Source organism: Lytechinus variegatus, chromosome 13 (assembly GCF_018143015.1).
Source record: "Lytechinus variegatus isolate NC3 chromosome 13, Lvar_3.0, whole genome shotgun sequence".
Taxonomy (NCBI): Eukaryota; Metazoa; Echinodermata; class Echinoidea; order Temnopleuroida; family Toxopneustidae; genus Lytechinus; species Lytechinus variegatus.
The window spans coordinates 5237259-5257318 of NC_054752.1; the positions used below are offsets into that span (position 1 = coordinate 5237259).

The window sequence follows — 20060 nt, forward strand, 5'->3', positions numbered from 1 at the left end:
TTTCTGTCTCTTTTACCCCATTTTTGCATCAATTCGTCATATATCTCTCTGCCACCCCCTTTTCAACTTGCCTTTGTTTCGTTTAGTGTGTCTCTGTTCCCATTTGCCCCCCCCCCCCTCTCTCTCTCTCTGCTTGCCTCTCTTCCTGTCAATTTTTATTGGTCACGTGTTTACTCCTGAAAAAACTACTCTATCAGGATTCTATGATGCGTGATGAAATTTTATTCAAACAGAAACCTTTACATGACAATTATAAACGCCAAGATGATTTTTTATTATTATAAAAGCAGATAATATGCAATTCATCTCTTAACTCCCGGTTAATAGGTAAATAGAATACATTAAACAGCAAATGATGGTCGGATTATGCGTGTGAAAAAAAAACAGATTTTCAAGCTATCGCTAACACGTCAACTATATTTTGAGCATCTTGTTTCCAAACCAAGTTCATTCACGTTCTCAATAGTAAAATATGTAATCAAATCAGCTTTGAATAAACAAAGCATAAGTGCAAAGGATTTCAGTTGGCATGAACAAAAGAATCAAACATAACCCATGATTATAAACAAAGTATTCATGAACCCTTTGTAATAATTAATTCCTGCAACTAAATCATTTTCAATCGTTCATACAATCATAATTGAACATAAATGTTTTTTTTATTAAAACTAAGCGTGGATGTACTAGCACTTGCTAGTATAGGTCATTGAATTAAGCAAGCATTACAGTTAAACAACTTGAGAGGTATTAAGAAACGCATTTAGCGCAGTTTCTATCAGCCTTGGAACTGAACACTTTCATGAAAGCAAATGAATTTATATATTTAAAAAAAAACACTAGCAAAAAAAATTAAAATTAATCCTAGTGAGATTGATGAGAAATGTATTAGGGGGTACCCGAGAGGCTGGAACATTTGATAAGCAAAAAAAAAAAAAGAAAAATGTCCCCCTGGGATTTCCGCCCATGTTTAAAGTATTAAAAAATGATTCAGAGTAAACATGGTAAAGGTAACTCTTTTAGAATAGATCCCCTATGTACGCCCGGCATAAGTCTAAATGATGAAGAAGAACAAACTAAACATTCATGTAAAGTAACAATAACCGACTCGTAAAATGGTACGGATGATGATGCTATAACCTGGCTGTATTTATACTGTAATATTATGCAGGGCTTATACAAGATCTTACATTGAAACAAAAAAGGGTGGAATAGTGTACAAAAACAATGTTCAGTCAAACGACTGAAAGATAGTAGTCTAGTGTAAAGTATCTTCATACAAACATGTAAAATGTAAGGGGGGGTATGATATGTTTCTAAAGATATGGAGCATCCCCACAACCAACATGACCAAGGAAATGGATAAAAATCGTCCGTTTTCCTAATACTTTTTTTCAGATTTTGAAATTGAAAACATGCAATGGTGAAATATAGCAACATTTCTAATATCATTTGTTTGTTCAGTACGATGATTTATCTCTCATAGATCCAGCGTTCTCGCCAGAAAAAAAATCACGCATGTCGGGGACTTGTGCTGCCACTCCTGGGGGGTGGGTACGGGAGCGGAGCGGAGCGCGGAAGCGACGGCCTTTTCATCAAATAGAGACGCTGAGGAAGCCCCATTATGGCGTATTTTTAAGCCCACACAAATGCACATAAATGCACAGATACTTGCCGTTCAGTAGACTTGGGAGCCAGCGCCGAATCCAAGCACTGAGATAGAAAAAACATGGAATTTGGAGCTGACAGAATGATTTACTTCGAGCAGAGGACAAACTCTCTGCTTGGAGCCTGCAGTGTGTGCCGTGATGCATCGTGTGTGTTGTGTGTATTTCTGTGACTGTGCAAAGCCAGTACAGAGCACGTGCGTTGCGTTAAGCAACACTTGTGATTGTATCATCAAAGTACATAGGGATTTGTGTGTGACTTGTGTGAGGTTTTTTTGGGGGGGTTTTCATTCCAGAACCCCCCCCCCACCATCATTTGCTCGCTAGTCTTAAATGGGAGTCTTGTCATATTGGAATATTGACCAGAAGTTAATAAAACACATATTATTGTTCTGTCAGTAATGAAATTAGCGATTGAACTATGGATATTTTTCAGTCATATTTCCTTTAATCTTAGTCTTTTCATTCCAAACAATCAGTTTTTAATGATGTATTTCACCTTTATCCAGTTTGCCATTTTCTTAAGTGACTGAAAACAAAGACTAGTCCCAACCCTCCGCGAGTTGTTTACATAACTTTCTTTGTCTCCGTTAGTATTGCACAATCTTGAGAAGCACATGTTTGGAAATCTGATATTCTTGCGGTGGGGGAGTTACAAGATTGCCGCCCTTTTCATTCTGTGTTAGGTTTGGCTGCTACATGGCCTGTAGTGAGAAATTAGGTCAGGGTAAATTTAATTGCAAAGAGAGGCTTTGGACGGCATTCATGATGGATAGTCTTTTTTTTAAATGCATCATTTAAATAATTTCAACTTCACATTTGCAGGCTTGCAGGTATATTTTATGATAAAATTACTTTTCTCAGAATTGTACGAAAGTTCTACAAAAACTTTATCTTTTTACATTGTATTTGGACACGAATGCAGATCTTTCTTGACAAATAATGGGCTAAAAATACTAAACAGTAAACATACAGACCTCAAGTAAACCAAGTACCACACATTCAAACTTGGATTAAATCAAATCAGATATCAGTCAAGCACGGAAATCACTCTCTCATCACAGCACTAAAAATTATAAACAATCACTTCGAAGAAACAATTGCCAGGGTCAAACCACGGTCAAACATGTGCTTGCGTTGTGTCCTGTGTGTGTATAATGTTTGCAGTGAGTTGATCTTGTGATGATGGGGAGAGAATTTGTGTGTGTGGTTTTTATGTCTGCAGTGAGTTGGGTCATGGATGAAAGGACCAGGGAGTCGGGAGGAGAACCGTAGCGAGCAGCCGCGAGCTAGCTGGGCGCCTTGCCACTTTCCTAGCCGTGGCGTAGGAGGCCTGTAAGTGGTCTTAAGTTGGTGGGACTTCGGCGCAACCCGATAAATTACGTTGATATCACTAAGATGAGTTCAGGGAGTGTATTTTTTTCTAATGAATATTTCCATTTAATTTTTCCACGCATGTCGCTGAAATTTTACGCATGGTTCCACTTGGTCTCCATTTCCGCACGCATGGTGTTTGCACCATGCGTATTATACACTGGCGAGAACGCTGCATAGATCTAGAGGATGAATCGCTTTTTGAATATGAGAATATTATCTCCATCACATGCAATCATATTCCCTGATGACGTCATCGTCACTCGAGATTCGGCAAGGTGATAGAATCTATTCCCCAGTCTAGTTGATAAAGGGAATGATGCTACTCTTCTCTTCTTCATATCACCCTCACTCATCACCTGATCAATCACACACGTCTTGTACTCATCATCTGATGTCACGACGTAGAGGTTGTCTGTCATACGATCAACACACACATTCAAGATGACATCACTGTGGGGGATTTCCCTATGATCACCCTCTCTGTCAATGATGAGCGCTCTGCGATCTATTATCCAGGGTCGAGCGATGATGTGACCTGATGACAGCACATCGCGCATTACTATCTCCTCTTTACACGTGATGGTATTGATAATCTCATCATTAGCTGGGTTGATGACGTATATCGTAGACTGACCCGTTTCAGCAGCGATGATCATCCCATCCTGATCGATTGCAACGCGCACCCATGCATAAGTACGCGTCGTGTTTCTTGGTATTGTGACGTCATTGATGTGATTCCACTGTCTGTCGTATACACTGATGCACCCAGGTAGACTGTCTCCTGTACAACCTGTGATGCATCTACCACATACTACCTTGTCATCATTCAGTGCTGCACATGAGATTATAAATGATGTATCACTACCGTTGATCACTCTCTGTGTGGTTCTACTATTCAAATCTAACATGTAGGTATGTGTTCCACCAGTATTTGAATCTGTGATCATCACCTTATCTTCATCCATACATCCAGCAATATGCGGGTATTTGATTTTATCTCTGATTGTATCAATGAGCTTCCACTCTCCATCATACCCATCAATTCTTCCATCATACTTCTCTCTCCCAACACCCTTCACAAACCTCACACCTGATACAACACGATTTATTTCTTTCACCTCACCCTCATTCAGTTGCTTCTTTAGTTCCTCACTCACTGATGCATGCACACGATGTCCATCTATGACAATATTTTTATCGTCTTCAAGAATTCTGTCCAGTGTCTCTTTTGCTTTCTCTGCTGATTTGGTGTCGTCTTGCCATGATTTCTCAAGCTCTTCAATCTTTCTCTCGATCTCTTGAGCGATGTTCTGAATGTCATTCTGAAGAATGCGCTGTTTATCAATTATCGGTTTTCGTCTCTTCTCTGCGTTTAAACGATTTTCATTATGTCGCTCCTCTCTCTTCGCGTTGTTCTGGTCAATTTTATCCTGGAGCTTTCGAATCTCCTCTTGATGTTGTTCATTTTCCCCATCAACCTCCTTGTCGATTAAATCAGCATCTTCTTTTTCCTTGGCTCTGTCTCTTTCGATCTCCTCTTCGATTTCGGAATCAACGTCATTCTGAATAGTTTTCAAATGTTCGTCCGGGACTTGTTTACCCTGATGAATCTCAATTCCATAAACTCGTAATAGCTCCAATTTGTCCATCACTGCTTTATGAAGGTTGCTGAGCTTTGCTTTGTTTTCCCGTAGTGCGTCCTCTATGTCCTGCCGTACACAAGGTTTTTCATGATGATCTATCATAGCGCAAGAAAGACATAAAACTTCGCCATGCGTCTTACAGTACATATCCATGATTTTCTCGTGTTTCTCACAGAAGAGATTAGGTACACCTCTTCGTGCTATTCCGATGCAATCCTTTTTCAAGGCGCAGTCATGACAGAGCTTCTTCTTCTCCTTCACATAGAACGTGACGTCAGTAATCGATTCGCAGTCGGCTTCTTCACAAACAGCGCTTTCTTCATCTGAGCTGAGTTTAGACGCCATCGTGAAAAGAATTTAAAGGGATTCAAGGTTGGGGGCTGTAAAGAAAGGGCATAAAAAGTAGGATTGAGGGCAAGACGCATTTGGAAAAATATCATATAAGTTAAACAAGAGAGAGAGAGAGAGAGCTACCGAGAGAATGTGTGGAGTCACTGTACACCCAAAACTATATCGATATACTTGAAAACACATATTGAAAAAGGAATGCCATGAACAAAGAAATAAACGAAAGACACTGCTGCACTTCATGAATATAATAATAATGAAATGAAACTAGTTTACAACATGCATGGTACTTGTTTATCAGTAAAGAAATGTATGAAATATTTGTGACGATTTTCTTTAGCAGAAGCCTCACCACCATGCCCGCCATGCATGCAGGCATGCAAGCAATTTTTTTCTCTCGCACTTAAGCCAAATTCTAAAATTTGTTTATTTAACATAGAAAATGTTAACAGGAAAAAATGTTTGATGGTGTAATCCTGAAAGTTGTGTTTAAATAGAGTAGATAATCTAAATAAAAAAGTTAATGATAAATTACTCATCTTGGTCTTGTGATGGCAATATTATCGATTGAGTTGTGTAATGAAAACCAATGTATTTAATTACTTTAAATAGAAAGGGCTACAATGCATTCAGCTCTTGCAGGTTCTTTTGTTTAGGTCCAGGTTCTAATAACAGGTGGAATAAACACTTAACATTCCAAGACCCGCCCGAGGTCTGTTGATTGTACAGTCATGACAGTGCACCTAATTGCCGTGCACAGAGAGTAGGATCACTTTCACTTTGTTACTCTTTGAGAGAGGTTGTGTTCTGAGGAGCAAGCAAGAAATGACACACAGTTTTAATTAATTTTGGAGTTTTTACTACCCATAATGATGTGAGTCTATTTTATATTTTATCAGTATATTTCAGCTTAAAAAAGGAGAATTATTAGATTCTTCAATCTAAAAGGTTATTTTGACTGAATTTTGATCCAGATTTTGTTGTAATAATTCAATCAGCTTGTTTTCTTTAACTTTAATAGGCATAATTGTACGTTGTGAGCTTTTTTATCACTTTCCGGCTTTAAATAATAAAGCAGTGATGAAATGGTTGTATTTCAATATTTTCCAGGAGTGAATTTATGTCAATTTTTCAAGGATTGATACATTTATGCTAATGAATTAATACTATCTAGATAATCTTTTGATGCTTATTAAATTATATGAAAGACATGTATTGATCAAATGATTTATAAATCATTGAAATTTACAAACTAGTTTTTGTCATTATAGACAATGGGAATTTATTTTAATTTTCAAGGGTCCTTCGGTCAGGGAGCTGTTACCAAGGACATCCATTTTATTTTTGGGCTACACCAATAGATGTCTTCAGTTTTCGTCAGCCCTGAGCCAAGACCATAATGTCCTGAGTTTTCAACCCTGAGTTCTGCTTAAGTTCTGCTTGACGTCATGCGACAGGTCGAAAGCGCCTAGACTTTGGTGACGCCATTCTTCGACAGACTTCGTGGATCTCCGATAACCCCCGACACACGTCATTCTACGTCATCAGTTTTCAAGGTCATCGGAGACCCGCTACTTCAGTCGACTTGTCACAATTTTTTCATCGACATCATATGGACTGCATCCACGATTAATCAGGGAGGTCATTTAATTTAATGAACCCTTAATATTGTCCGGACAAATTCTTATTTCTCCCATCCATTACATTTTTTTTATTCCAAAAATGAAATTCTAAATTGATAAAATCAAACTTAACTTTGTTTTTCTTTTGGAAGCCAATACCATTTATATTTATAATATATAGTATACAGGTTAGGTAGAGACATGCAGTCGAGATTGTTGAGGAAGGGGAATCGGACGAGCATCTGGTCGACATGGTCGAAGAGGAAAGGGACAGATGCCAGATGAGAGAGGAATATAACAGGATATGGTGTAAAATATCACACTTGTGTAGGTTATTTAGAAAAAAAAATTTTACACTTTTGTAAGTACTGATAAACTCCCGCCTTCTTTAGACCTTTCATGAGCCTAAATGACATGAAAGGTGACCTTGGCATGTGTTTTATTTTTGTATAAATGTACATTCCATTTTCCATAAGCGTTAGTTTGATACCATAGGGTATATGTTAATTTCGTATACTAGACATGCTAGATAAGAGATTAATGAGAATTAAGAGGCTGACCTATGTGAAAATGACCTATGTGAAAAGGACGGTCAGAAAACGAAGTTGTCCCTGTCAGATTCAAGATTCAAGGAGTTTATTTCATTTCCATGACAAATATAAATCAAATACAGATAAAAGTCAAAGTATGAGTACAAGATTAATTTTACCTCAACATAATTTTATAATAAAAGCTTGTATAATATAGTATTAAACGTGTACGGAAAGGAGGGGATCCACTAAGACGCATTGACTGTAGAGCGTGGATCCCTTAAAGCGAGTTGAAGAAATAATTTGTTTTAAGCTATTGAGTAAAGGCTAAGTAATAACTGTTAATGAAATGTGGAAATTCATTCGATTGTACAAATATAAAATATTATATACTGTGAAAGTAAAATGTGATAAATATAATAGGAAAAATATCTTAAAGAAAAAATGAAATGATATGGAAATGGAAATATGATGGTGACAGAAGTACGGTACGACATGCACTATTAAAGACACGCAAATACGAAACAAAGAAGAAAACAAAAGAATACAAATTAGAGGATGGAGGAGAGAGTGAAGAAATAGGCTGACCGATATTAAGAGAGGGTGAGAGAGAGTGTGTGTGACTGGGAGGGAGGCAGACAGACATAGATAGATGAACAGACAGACACACGTAGGGAGAGAGAGATTCTAAATATACATGTCCTCAACATTACTATCAGCCAAAAATACATTTAATGCTCAACTTGTAACTATTCCAAACATGGGAAAGTCCGCACTATATGTTGCATTGCTTACATCTGTGGCCTAACTTGAACTTTCATGACCTTAAATGACCTTTAATTGGTCGGAACGCAATCTAAATGCGATGTGATTCGTATATATGGATTTGAATTTGCATTTGCTATAATTTGATATCACAGATGATATGTTTATCCCGCTCAATAAAATAGGAATGTAGGAAAGTTTGTGTGGTTTATGAAGTCAGAAAAAAATCCTCAAAATGCCAAGGTCGCACCCATGGAATTGATATGTAGATTGTCAACTTAATTTTAAGCCAATAATGCACATAGTACCTAGCTTGTATTAAAACACGATATTTTTCGCCTTATGTGTATCATTTTTAATGCAATTTGTCATTTTATGACCTTAAATGACCTCTAATTGAAAACTGCGTGATTTAAATGCACAGTGATTTTTGCATTTGATTTTTCATTAGCTTTAATTTGGAACCAAACATGACATGTTTCTTTCGTAGAATATGAAAATCATATTTAAGAGGTGTGTAAAGAAGAAGTTGGCGTGGCCTAGGACCTCAATTTAAAAGAAAAGCCCAAGGGTGCCCAAGTGGCACCCGTCGGATTCTTGAAGTAAACTACTTACTACTTTCGTAAAAAAAGTACTATGAATGCTACGAACACTACTAATAACAATAATACTACACTCCTTTCAATACTACTATACTGTTACTACTTCTAATTCTACTACTAATATTACTATTGCTAGGAGTAGTATAGTAGTAGTAGTAGTTAAAGTTGCACTACTAGTAGTAGTACTACTACTACTACTTCTACTACTACTATTAGGCATTGCTGTTACTTCTACTTATATACTACTCTACTTCTTCTACTCTCTACTACTGCTATGTTAAAGAAAAACATATGGCTAACCAGGAATAGTTGGAATTAAATGGAGCCATCAACAGATAGCTCCATGCTTGGAAGTAAGAACATATAACTATACAAAAAATACTCATTGAATCAGGAATGTAGATCAAGATGTATATTTTGGAATTACTTACCAATATCTAAAATGATACACCTCCGGTTTTACTACCGAGGAACAACCCAGTCAATGTTGTGCACTGGACCTCAAGTTGGAGTCGCATAGAGCAGTGTATTGTTGGAGATCGGACTAAAATTGTGCACATCCTGACAACATAGATCCGTGCACATGTAGCTTTATGCGATAGTAACACTATATATATAGTTGTTATATCAAAAGCTTCACCGTAAGTGGATATCTTGGACTTGTCAGGTTAAAGTATCCAACTTAAAAAGCTTTTAATTGTAAATTGCAAGCCATACAAAGTATTAAAAGATATGAAGCGAAATAAATCAATGTTGTCAGAACCCACGCAAAACTAAAAGCGCCCGAATCTAAGACTACATGTATACTAGTGGGAATTCCCAGTGACCTCCCACTCGGGGATTCCCCCATTTCTGCGCACGCTCATGCACGCACGCTCATTTTGATTGAGGTCAACACCAAAGGAAAGAAGAATTTGTGGGTTCCAATATTAATCGATTTGTCCTATTGCTTAATTCATTAAGGCGGCAGTTTGTAGATCGAAAGTACCATGCGTTAGAGAAATTAAAGATTTCATACCGTTTCATTATAATCATAAACCTGATATTCATACAATCTCGTGTAGGGTCGACAGACAACATTAAAACCATCCTAACGATGCTCGTAAAAATGACTAAGTTGTTCGTATTATTCGACCCCCCCCCAAAAAAAAAAAAACGCCGTACGAATTAGGGAATGGTCTTTGTAATGTTTTTAATGTATATATACAGTGCATCCCAGAAAAAAAAAATCAAAACCGAGATTTAGCGATGATTTATCATAACTTAATCATAAATAAAATAGACAAATGACCTACCAATGGAAAAAGCTTATAGAATCTCCTCTTTCATCTGCTATTACTAAAATTATTTCTCATTCACGCATGAGTGCGCAAAAACGATTTGAAAAGGGGATACCAAAAAGTCACTTGGCGGACCGTATCTGGTTTTCAACAGAAATCCTTATTTTTAAAAAGTTCAATATCTGCTCTTTATTTCGATACCTCAATTACAGAAAATAGTCAAGAAATAACAAAGTTCTTGTTATTTGAAATAAGGCTTGAATTTCAACAAATTTATAAAATGAAGAGGTTTTACAGGCTAGCGTTCAAACTCACTCGACACTCGGTTTTGTTGACGATCAGCCATGTATTAACTCTTTTGTTACCGTGCGATAGCTTCTGTGGTAAACCGGTGAAAACACGTGTATTTAATAAAATTATGGAAATACAAGCATTGTTTCGAGGGATCATTACTTTTTAATTTCTTGACTATTTTCTGTGATTAAGGTATTAAAGAAAAGATCAGATATTGAATTATTTAGTCATGTGATTTCCTTTTGAAATTCAAATACCCCCGCCAAATGAGCTTTTGTCATTTTTTTTCGAATTGCTTTTACTCACTCATGCGTGAATGAGGAATAATAGTACTACCAATTGAGAGAAGAGATTCTCAGCTTTCCATTGGTAGGTCATTTGTTTATTTTATTCATGATTAAGTTATGATAAATCATCGCTAAATCTCGGTTTCGTTTTTTTCTGGGACGCACTTTATAATGTAGGCCCTAATTTGAATGAATTTGCGTTCTTGTGACATTGAATCAAATAACAATTGGCCAAACCCTAAAAAAATGCAAACAGAAATATAAAGACCCCCCCAAAAAAACAAACAAACAAACAAACAAATACCCTAAACGTTATTCACGCAAGTCATGACGATACACTATGTTTCGTGTACCATGTGTACTACAAAGCATTTATTCTCAAACATTTCCTCGTCAATATTATTTTTTTAACTAATCACATAGAGCATACCAAAGTAAGACGACAATAATAATTACAAATACTTTTGGAGGTCAAAGCATTTACATGGCTGTTCTGCTTCGCCATTCTAGAATATCGTCACTGGAAAACACCTCGAGTTGCGCATTTTCGCTATTTTGCATTCACACGCGTTCCTGTGATCAATCGAGTGACGCGTCACTCGATTGATCACAGATATGAAGCAAAATGCGAGCGTGTGAATATGGAAGCTTAAAAGTGCCACCGAGATGTTGAGATAATTATCTCATCATGTTGACATCTTGTAGAAGAGATGATGAGATGACAAGATCCCGGATCTCATCATGTTGACATCTTGTAGAAGAGATGATGAGATGACAAGATCCCGGATCTCATCATGTTGACATCTTGTAGAAGAGATGATGAGATGACAAGATCCCGGATCTCATCATGTCAACATCTTTTAGAAGAGATGATGAGATGACAAGATCCCGGATCTCATCATGTCAACATCTTTTAGAAGAGATGATGAGATGACAAGATCCCGGAACTCATCATGTCAACATCTTTTAGAAGAGATGATGAGATGACAAGATCTTGGATCTCGTCATGTCTACATCTTTAAGAAGAGATGTTGAGATGACAAGATCCCGGGATCTCGTCATGTCGTCATCTTTTAGTAGAGATGATGAGATGACAAGATCTCGGATCTCGTCATGTCGACATCTTGTAGAAGAGATGATTAGATGACATGATCATGGATCGAAGATCTTGTCATCTGACCATTTCTTCTGAAAGATGTCGACATGACGAGATCCGAGATCTTGTCATCTCATCATCTCTACTAAAAGATGTTGACATGATGAGATCCGGGATCTTGTCATCTCAACATCTCTTCTAAAAGATGTCAACATGATGAGATCCGAGATCTTGTCATCTCATCATCTCTTCTAACAGATGTTGACATGATGAGATCCGGGATCTTGTCATCTCAACATCTCTTCTAAAAGATGTCAACATGATGAGATCCGGGATCTTGTCATCTCATCATCTCGTCCAAAAGATGTTGACATGATGAGATACGGGATCTTGTCATCTCATCATCTCTTCTACAAGATGTCAACATGATGAGATCCGGGATCTTGTCATCTCATCATCTCTTCTTAAAGATGTTGACATGATGAGATCCAGGATCTTGTCATCTCATCATCTCTTCTTAAAGATGTCGACATGATGAGATCTGGGATCTCGTCATCTTATCCTTTGCTATCAAGATGTCGACTTCCCGAGATAATTATCTCAACATCTCGGTGGCACTTTTAAGCTTCCATATGTGAATCCCCTCCTAGAACCATAAGCAATTGATTTCGCTATAACTTGACACATAATCAAGTTGCTAAGCATTTTAGACTTCAATGTTTTATCACTTGTTTGTATCCAGACGCAAGAAGGGGGGGGGGGGTACAGGCATAGGGGAGCGCACCTAGGCCCATACAAATATTTGTTTCCACGCGGAGGCCTATATGTTTTCTTCTAAAAAAAATATTTTCGAGGCTTGTCAATTAATAGCAATATCTTACTGATTGTATTCAATTTGGTTAAAAACACAACAAAATGTCTCCCATTTAAATTGATGAAAAATGATACTGTTTGAACATAAAATTAACAAATAAAGAAAATTGTGTTTTTTAACGCATCCGATGGCTGGAGCACTCTTCCTGGCCGCCTTGGTTGCCAACTGCCTTTGGGGGAGCCTTGCCTCCGGTAGATTTGCGAGCCGTCTGCTTGGTGCGTGCCATGGTTGGTTACTTGTCTGATGGTAAGTCTGCGAATCGAATGTAGAAACTATATGTGTTCTTAACGATCAGGTAAGTCATCTACAGCATAATAATGAAGATGCACTCTGACCAGTTAAACTGAGGAGAATATAAGGCAATTCGTGATCTACGCACACTTTAAAAATTCCAGTGTTAAATCAACATTTCCAAATGTTAATCCAACCTTGTATAAAGCTATATCCAACATCTTAAATGTTGGGTAGAACCATTTAAAGTGGTAAATGCAACAATTAGAAAATCTTGTCACTCCTCCAACCTTTCAAATGTTAAGTTAAATATTTTGTTTTTAGAGTGCTGCATATATCATATTTAATAATAACTTTTAGCGTTCTCAATGTCTGGATTTTAAAAAGAGCAACCAATACCGATCCCGAATGAAACATCGACGTCACTACAATCAAAGACATGCGCAAAGGTGTACTTTACAGGAGGTGAAGGCCGCACACCGCTAGGTTCCGATCATACAGGGGAGTTCCCTTGGACCGTATCCGTAAAATGACGTCATTCATAGAAATTAATTCATGTAAAATCCATGATACACTTTTGATACATTTCTATCACATTCACATGAAGTATGACTATTACTGCTTCAGATAAGTAAAGTAGTATCATTTGATCTCTTTAGTATTTAATAGGGACGTTGTTAGTTCCCCGAACTGATAAACATACCATCATATTATTAGAAAATGAAGGATATTTTATTATTTCTAAGTGACAAAGGTATGAATCGTGGCCGTATAAACACTTATTTTTGTGATTTTATCAATTATCATGTTTAGCACATGAGCCTATGGATAGTTAGTGGTGTGTTGCCTGAACTAAAACGCTGAAACTAAAGATATCTGTTTGGGGCGATATCGTCAAGTATCGTCTACGACCACTTGGTCTCATTCATTATTTTATTATTTGATATTTAAAGAGTTTAGTTGCAAAAGGGGTTAGGTCCACTTTGGACCATTCCGAGAAAAACATGTTTTTATTCTCACTCATTGCAATATTCTTGTGAGAAACTAAATTGTAATGATGTACTACCCTATCATGTGAACGTAAGATTGGGTATAAAAAACAAATCTACCTGTCTTTAATTTTTTCATGCATATTTTTTTTTTAAATAACACTGTGGACCTTACCCCTTTGGCAAGTAAACTGAAAAAAAAATCCAATTTCTTTTGAATAAAGAAGTTATTTTTCTTTGCCACCTTCATTGACGTTTTAATTTGAATTTCAAATTTTCTTTGGTATCATGAGAGTGACTAAAAATGTAGAGGTTTAGAGACAGAGAACCATAAAATTTACGAAGAATGGACCTAACCCCTTTTCACAAATGAGTTCTTCAGAAGAGTTTGGATGCAAAAGGGGTTAGGTCCACTCCAAGAAATTTTTTTTTTTTTAATTCCCCATGTTGCAATATTTTTATGCGAAACTGAATTTCCATGATACCCCAACATGAGAACATAAAATTGGGTATAAAAAATGTACCTGTCTTCATGTTTTCTAAGATATTCTTTTCTAAAAAAATATAGATGTGGACCTAACCCCTTTTGCAACTAAGCTGAAATGGACCTAACCCCTTATGAAAAAAGTGATATTTCTTTGCCATTTTAGTTCAATTTTGAATAGTAATTTCAACTTTTCTTTGGTATTATAGAGCTACTAAAAATCTATACATTGATACATAAAAATCTAATTTGATGAAAAATGGACCTAACCCCTTTTGTAAGTGAGCTCTTCATTTTTTCATGTTAATTACATGTATGTTAGTTAAATGATAATGTGAACACATTAAATACCCTCGAAATAATGAAATCAAGTCAATGCTCATCATAATACGTAATATGTAATCCTGGGTTATCTACGAACAGGACCCCGTCTAACAAAGAGTTGCGACCAACTGCAACTATGGAAAGTCAGCAACATCAACACGTGAAATTAATGTCTCTTCAAAATGTTTCTTTGATATTTACGAATACATGCATCGTTGTGTTGACAATATGCGCTCCTATTTGTTTACAAACTCACGGTACGTTGTACAGTTTTCATGTGTGAAAATTATAACACTAATTGATTTCAATATTGACATCAATCACAACTCTTTCTAAGTCGAGACTCAGAATATCAATATCCATTCTAGGCTAAGTTTACATTTACCTCATTTACCAGTTTTTGTCTAATTTCACGGTATGCTATATAATAATTATATCCACTTGGTCGACACCATTTAGGGTATATGATTAAATGAAATAATTAGGAATAAGATATTCATTTGGCAAACTACGACAAATAATGAATTACATGAAAACTGCAACCTATCTGGAATTTAGACTAAATGACATTTAAGACCAAGTGACGATTGGACCAAACATGTACTAGACCAAATTTAAGGTAAGCCCATTGGGTTACATTTAATTAGAACCGTCAGCTTCCCACCCTCCCTTCGCTATACTCTCCTTCATTCATCCCTTCCCCTCCTCTGTCTATCCCTTCCTTTAACTCTGTGAAGTTTCTTCTCTGTTTCTGTGTTTCTCCTAAAGTTCATCTCTCGGCGTCTCTTGCCCTTTCCCTTCCTTTCTGTCTCTTTTACCCCATTTTTGCATCAATTCGTCATATATCTCTCTGCCACCCCCTTTTCAACTTGCCTTTGTTTCGTTTAGTGTGTCTATGTTCCCCTTTTGCCCCCCCCCCCCCCTCTCTCTCTCTCTCTCTCTCTCTGCTTGCCTCTCTTCCTGTCAATTTTTATTGGTCACGTCTTTACTCCTGAAAAAAAACTACTCTATCAGGATTCTATGATGCGTGATGAAATTTTATTCAAACAGAAACCTTTACATGACAATTATAAACGCTAAACAGCAAATGATGGTCGGATTATGCGTGTGAAAAAAAAACAGATTTTCAAGCTATCGCTAACACGTCAACCAGGATGTCAAATTGTGCGGGAGCGGGGAGCACCGCTCCCAGGAAGCAACAGAAGAAATTGAGGAAATTGTGCCTTCATGAGAAAAAATAAAAATGGGAAAAGGGAGAAGAAAAAAAGAAGAGGAAAAGGAAGGAGAGGAAGAGGAAAAGAAAGAAAAGAGGAAGGCAAGAAAGGGGAAGAGGAGGAGGAGGAAAAAAGAAGAAAAGAGAAAACTTAGAAAAAAGTGCCATATTTTCATTCATTTAGTTACATCTAGACTAGCTTGCAAAACGTAGCAGAGTAATTCAGTAATACTGAGCACACTTAATCTGGATTTTTTTTTACATATTTTACCTTGCACTTGCACAGTGCCAGTGAGACTTAGAAAAAAGTGCCATATTTTCATTCATTTAGTTACGTCTAGACTAGCTTGCAAAACGTAGCAGAGTAATTCAGTAATACTGAGCACACTTATTCTGGATTTTTTATACATATTTTACCTTGCACTTGCACAGTGCCAGTGAGGTGAGGACAGGTCTGAGTGTGGAAATTGAGTATAGGCGCAAAACAATGTTATTTATCTATCAATTGATACTTGAGATTCTGATATATATATCCGATATTATGTATCATGTAATAATAAGCATAAGCTAGTTTATATGACATGTACAAATGTATCATGTAAGCTAATTTGTGTTTGAAAAGCTGAGATTTATTACATGTATCATCATGAATTTCATTTTTCATATTTTGAAAAAAAAGCAGTACACAATACATACGATTACAACTGTACAAAATTGCAAGGTCTATTTAAGCATAAAGCAGTACAGAATAAATACTGTAAGTTTGTATCAGTAAGAAGTCCTAACGTCCAGGCTGGAAATGTGTATTGTACCTCTAGGTCTAAACGACCCAACTCCATCATTAAACTTATAGTTTCTGATTGGGAATGGATCTTTCATCCATTTAGATGCTCAATTATATGCACTACCTGTAACAGTACAAAGCCAAAGTGAGTACTGAAAGTCTATACATAAGTTATCAAGTATTATTGGGGTGACTTTGTAACAGTACAACCATGTGAATATGTAACTCATGTTGTATCTTTCTCCACAATGCGCAAAAATGTAGACATTTCAGAATAATGTTGATTATGAAAAATCAACCACAAGTGGTTGTTTTTTACCAGCTGATTGAGGAAACTTTGAGCTTCAAAACTTGCTCCTGAGGAAGAAAAAATAATTTGACGCCCTGCACGTCAACTATATTTTGAGCATCTTGTTTCCAAACCAAGTTCATTCACGTTCTCAATAGTAAAATATGTAATCAAATCAGCTTTGAATAAACAAAGCATAAGTGCAAAGGATTTCAGTTGGCATGAACAAAAGAATCAAACATAACCCATGATTATAAACAAAGTATTCATGAACCCTTTGTAATAATTAATTCTTGCAACTAAATCATTTTCAATCGTTCATACAATCATAATTGAACATAAATGTTTTTTAACTAAGCGTGGATCTACTAGCACTTGCTAGTATAGGTCCTTGAATTTAGCAAGCAATACAGTTATACAACTTGAGAGGTATTAAGAAACGCATTTAGCGCAGTTTCTATCAGCCTTGGAACTGAACACTTTCATGAAAGCAAATGAATTTATATATTTAAAAAAAACACTAGCAAAAAATAATTAAAATTAATCCTAGTGAGATTGATGAGAAATGTATTAGGGGGTACCAGAGGCTGGAACATTTGATAAGCAAAAAAGAAAAAGAAAAATGTCCCCCTGGGATTTCCGCCCATGTTTAAAGTATTAAAAAATGATTCAGAGTAAACATGGTAAAGGTAACTCTTTTAGAATAGATCCCCTATGTTCGCCCCGGCATAAGTCTAAATGATGAAGAAGAACAACAAACTAAACATTCATGTAAAGTAACAATAACAGACTCGTAAAATGGTACGCATGATGATGCTTTAACCTGGCTGTAATTATACTGTAATATTATGCAGGGCTTATACAAAATCTTAAATTGAAACAAGAAAGGGTGGAATAGGGTACAAAAGATCTGCTTTCAAACAATGTTCAGTCAAACAACTAAAAGATAGTAGTCTAGTGTAAAGTATCTTCATACAAACATGTAAAATGTAAGGGGGGTATGATGTTTCTAAAGACATGGAGCATCCCCACAACCAACATGACCAAGGAAATGGATAAAAATCGTCTGTCTTTCTAATACTTTTTTTCAGATTTTGAAATTGAAAACATGCAATGGTGAAATATAGCAACATTTCTAATATCATTTGTTTGTTCAGTATGATGATTCATCTGTCATGGATCTAGAGGATGAATCGCTTTTTGAATATGAGAATATTATCTCCATCACATGCAATCATATTCCCTGATGACGTCATCATCACTCGAGATCCGGCAAGGTGATATAATCTATTCTCCAGTCTAGTTGATAAAGGGAATGATGCTACTCTTCTCTTCTTCATATCACCCTCACTCATCACCTGATCAATCACACACGTCTTGTACTCATCATCTGATGTCACGACGTAGAGGTCGTCTGTCATACGATCAACGCACACATTCAGGATGACATCACTGTGGGGGATTTCCCTATGATCACCCTCTCTGTCAATGATGAGTGCTCTGCGATCTATTGTAGAGGGTTGAGCGATGATGTGACCTGATGACAGCACATCGCACATTGCTATCTCCTCTTTACACGTGATGGTATTGATAATCTCATCATTAACTGGGTTGATGACGTATATCATAGACTGACCCTCTTCAGCAGCGATGATCATCCCATCCTGATCGATTGCAACGCACACCCCTACATAAGTACGCGTCGTGTTTCTTGGTATTGTGACGTCATTGATGTGATTCCACTGTCTGTCGTATACACTGATGCACCCAGGTAGACTGTCTCCTGTACAACCTGTGATGCCTCTACCACATACTATCTTGTCATCATTCAGTACTGCACATGAGAATATATATGATGTATCACTACCGTTGATCACTCTCTGTGTGGTTTTACTGTTCAAATCTAACATGTAGGTATGTAATCTACCAATCATCCTATCTGTGATCATCACCTTATCTTCATCTATACATCCAACAATGCAAGGGAATGTGATTTTATCTCTGACATTGATTGTATCAATGAGCTTCCACTCTCCATCATACCCATCAATTCTTCCATCATACTTCTCTCTCCCAACACCCTTCACAAACCTCACACCTGATACAACACGATTTATTTCTTTCACCTCACCCTCATTCAGTTGCTTCTTTAGTTCCTCACTCACTGATGCATGCACACGATGTCCATCTATGACAATATTTTTATCGTCTTCAAGAATTCTGTCCAGTGTCTCTTTTGCTTTCTCTGCTGATTTTGTGTCGTCTTGCCATGATTTCTCAAGTTCTCCAATCTTTCTCTCGATCTCTTGAGCGATGTTCTGAATGTCATTCTGAAGAATACGCTGTTTATCAATTATCGGTTTTCGTCTCTTCTCTGCATTTAAACGATTTTCATTGTGTCTCTCCTCTCTCTTCGCGTTGTTCTGGTTAATTTTATCCTGGAGCTTTCGAATCTCCTCTTGATGCTGCTCATTTTCCCCATCAACCTCCTTGTCGATTTTATCAGCATCTTCCTTTTCCTTGGCTTTGTCTGCTTCGATCTCCTCTTTGATTTCGGAATCAACCTCATTCTGAATAGTTTTAAAATGTTCGTCTGGGACTTGTTTACCCTGATAAATCTCAATCCCATAAGCTTGTAATAGCTCCAATTTGTCCATCACTGCTTTCTGAAGGATGGTGAGCTTTGCTTTGTTTTCCCGTAGTGCGTCCTCTATGTCCTGCCGTACACAAGGTTTTTCATGATGATCTATCACAGCGCAAGAAAGACATAAGACTTCCCTATGCGTCTTACAGTACATATCCATAACTTTCTCATGTTTCTCACAGAAGAGATTAGGTACACCTCTTCGTACTATTCCGATGCATTCTTTTTTCAAGGCGCAGTCATGACAGAGCTTCTTCTTCTCCTTCACATAGAACGTGACGTCAGTAATCGATTTGCAATCAGCTTCTTCACAAACAGCGCCCTCTTCATCTGAGCTGAGTTTAGACGCCATCGTGAAGAGAATTTAAAGGGGGTTAAGGTTGGGAGCTGTAAAGAAATGGTAGAAAGAGAAATAGGATTGGGGGCGAGAAGCCTAATACGCATAATACGATATTAATTGATCAGATAACAGTTATTTGATGCACTGTTATCGAGAAAACAGCAATATTGAGAGGGAGAGAGAGCTTTACAGCGAGAACGATAAAGGGAGGGAGTGGGAGGGAGGGGTGCGATGGGTGTAGTACCTACATTGACATATTGTATGCTACATTCTTTTTCGATTGTTTCATGCAAGGAGTTTTTAATGATTTCAGATAATTATTTTTTTGCATCAAATTATACCCTCGTTGCAGAATAATAATCCAGTTTTACAATTTTATG

At 36.9% G+C, this 20060-nt stretch overlaps 2 protein-coding genes across 2 annotated transcripts; both read right to left on the reverse strand.

The window, feature by feature from the left end:
* Positions 1-3219: 3219 nt before the first annotated feature.
* LOC121426955 lies at positions 3220-9130 on the reverse strand. The gene is made up of 2 exons (XM_041623373.1): positions 8983-9130; positions 3220-5064 (listed from the first exon to the last, which is right to left on the reverse strand). The coding sequence occupies exon 2, from the start codon at positions 5027-5029 to the stop codon at positions 3221-3223; it is 1809 nt and encodes a 602-aa protein (XP_041479307.1). The 5' UTR covers positions 5030-5064; positions 8983-9130; the 3' UTR covers position 3220.
* Positions 9131-17784: 8654 nt separating this feature from the next.
* Positions 17785-19692, reverse strand: LOC121426462. The gene has a single exon (XM_041622780.1). The coding sequence runs from the start codon at positions 19690-19692 to the stop codon at positions 17878-17880; it is 1815 nt and encodes a 604-aa protein (XP_041478714.1). The 3' UTR covers positions 17785-17877.
* Between the last annotated feature and the right edge of the window lie 368 nt (positions 19693-20060).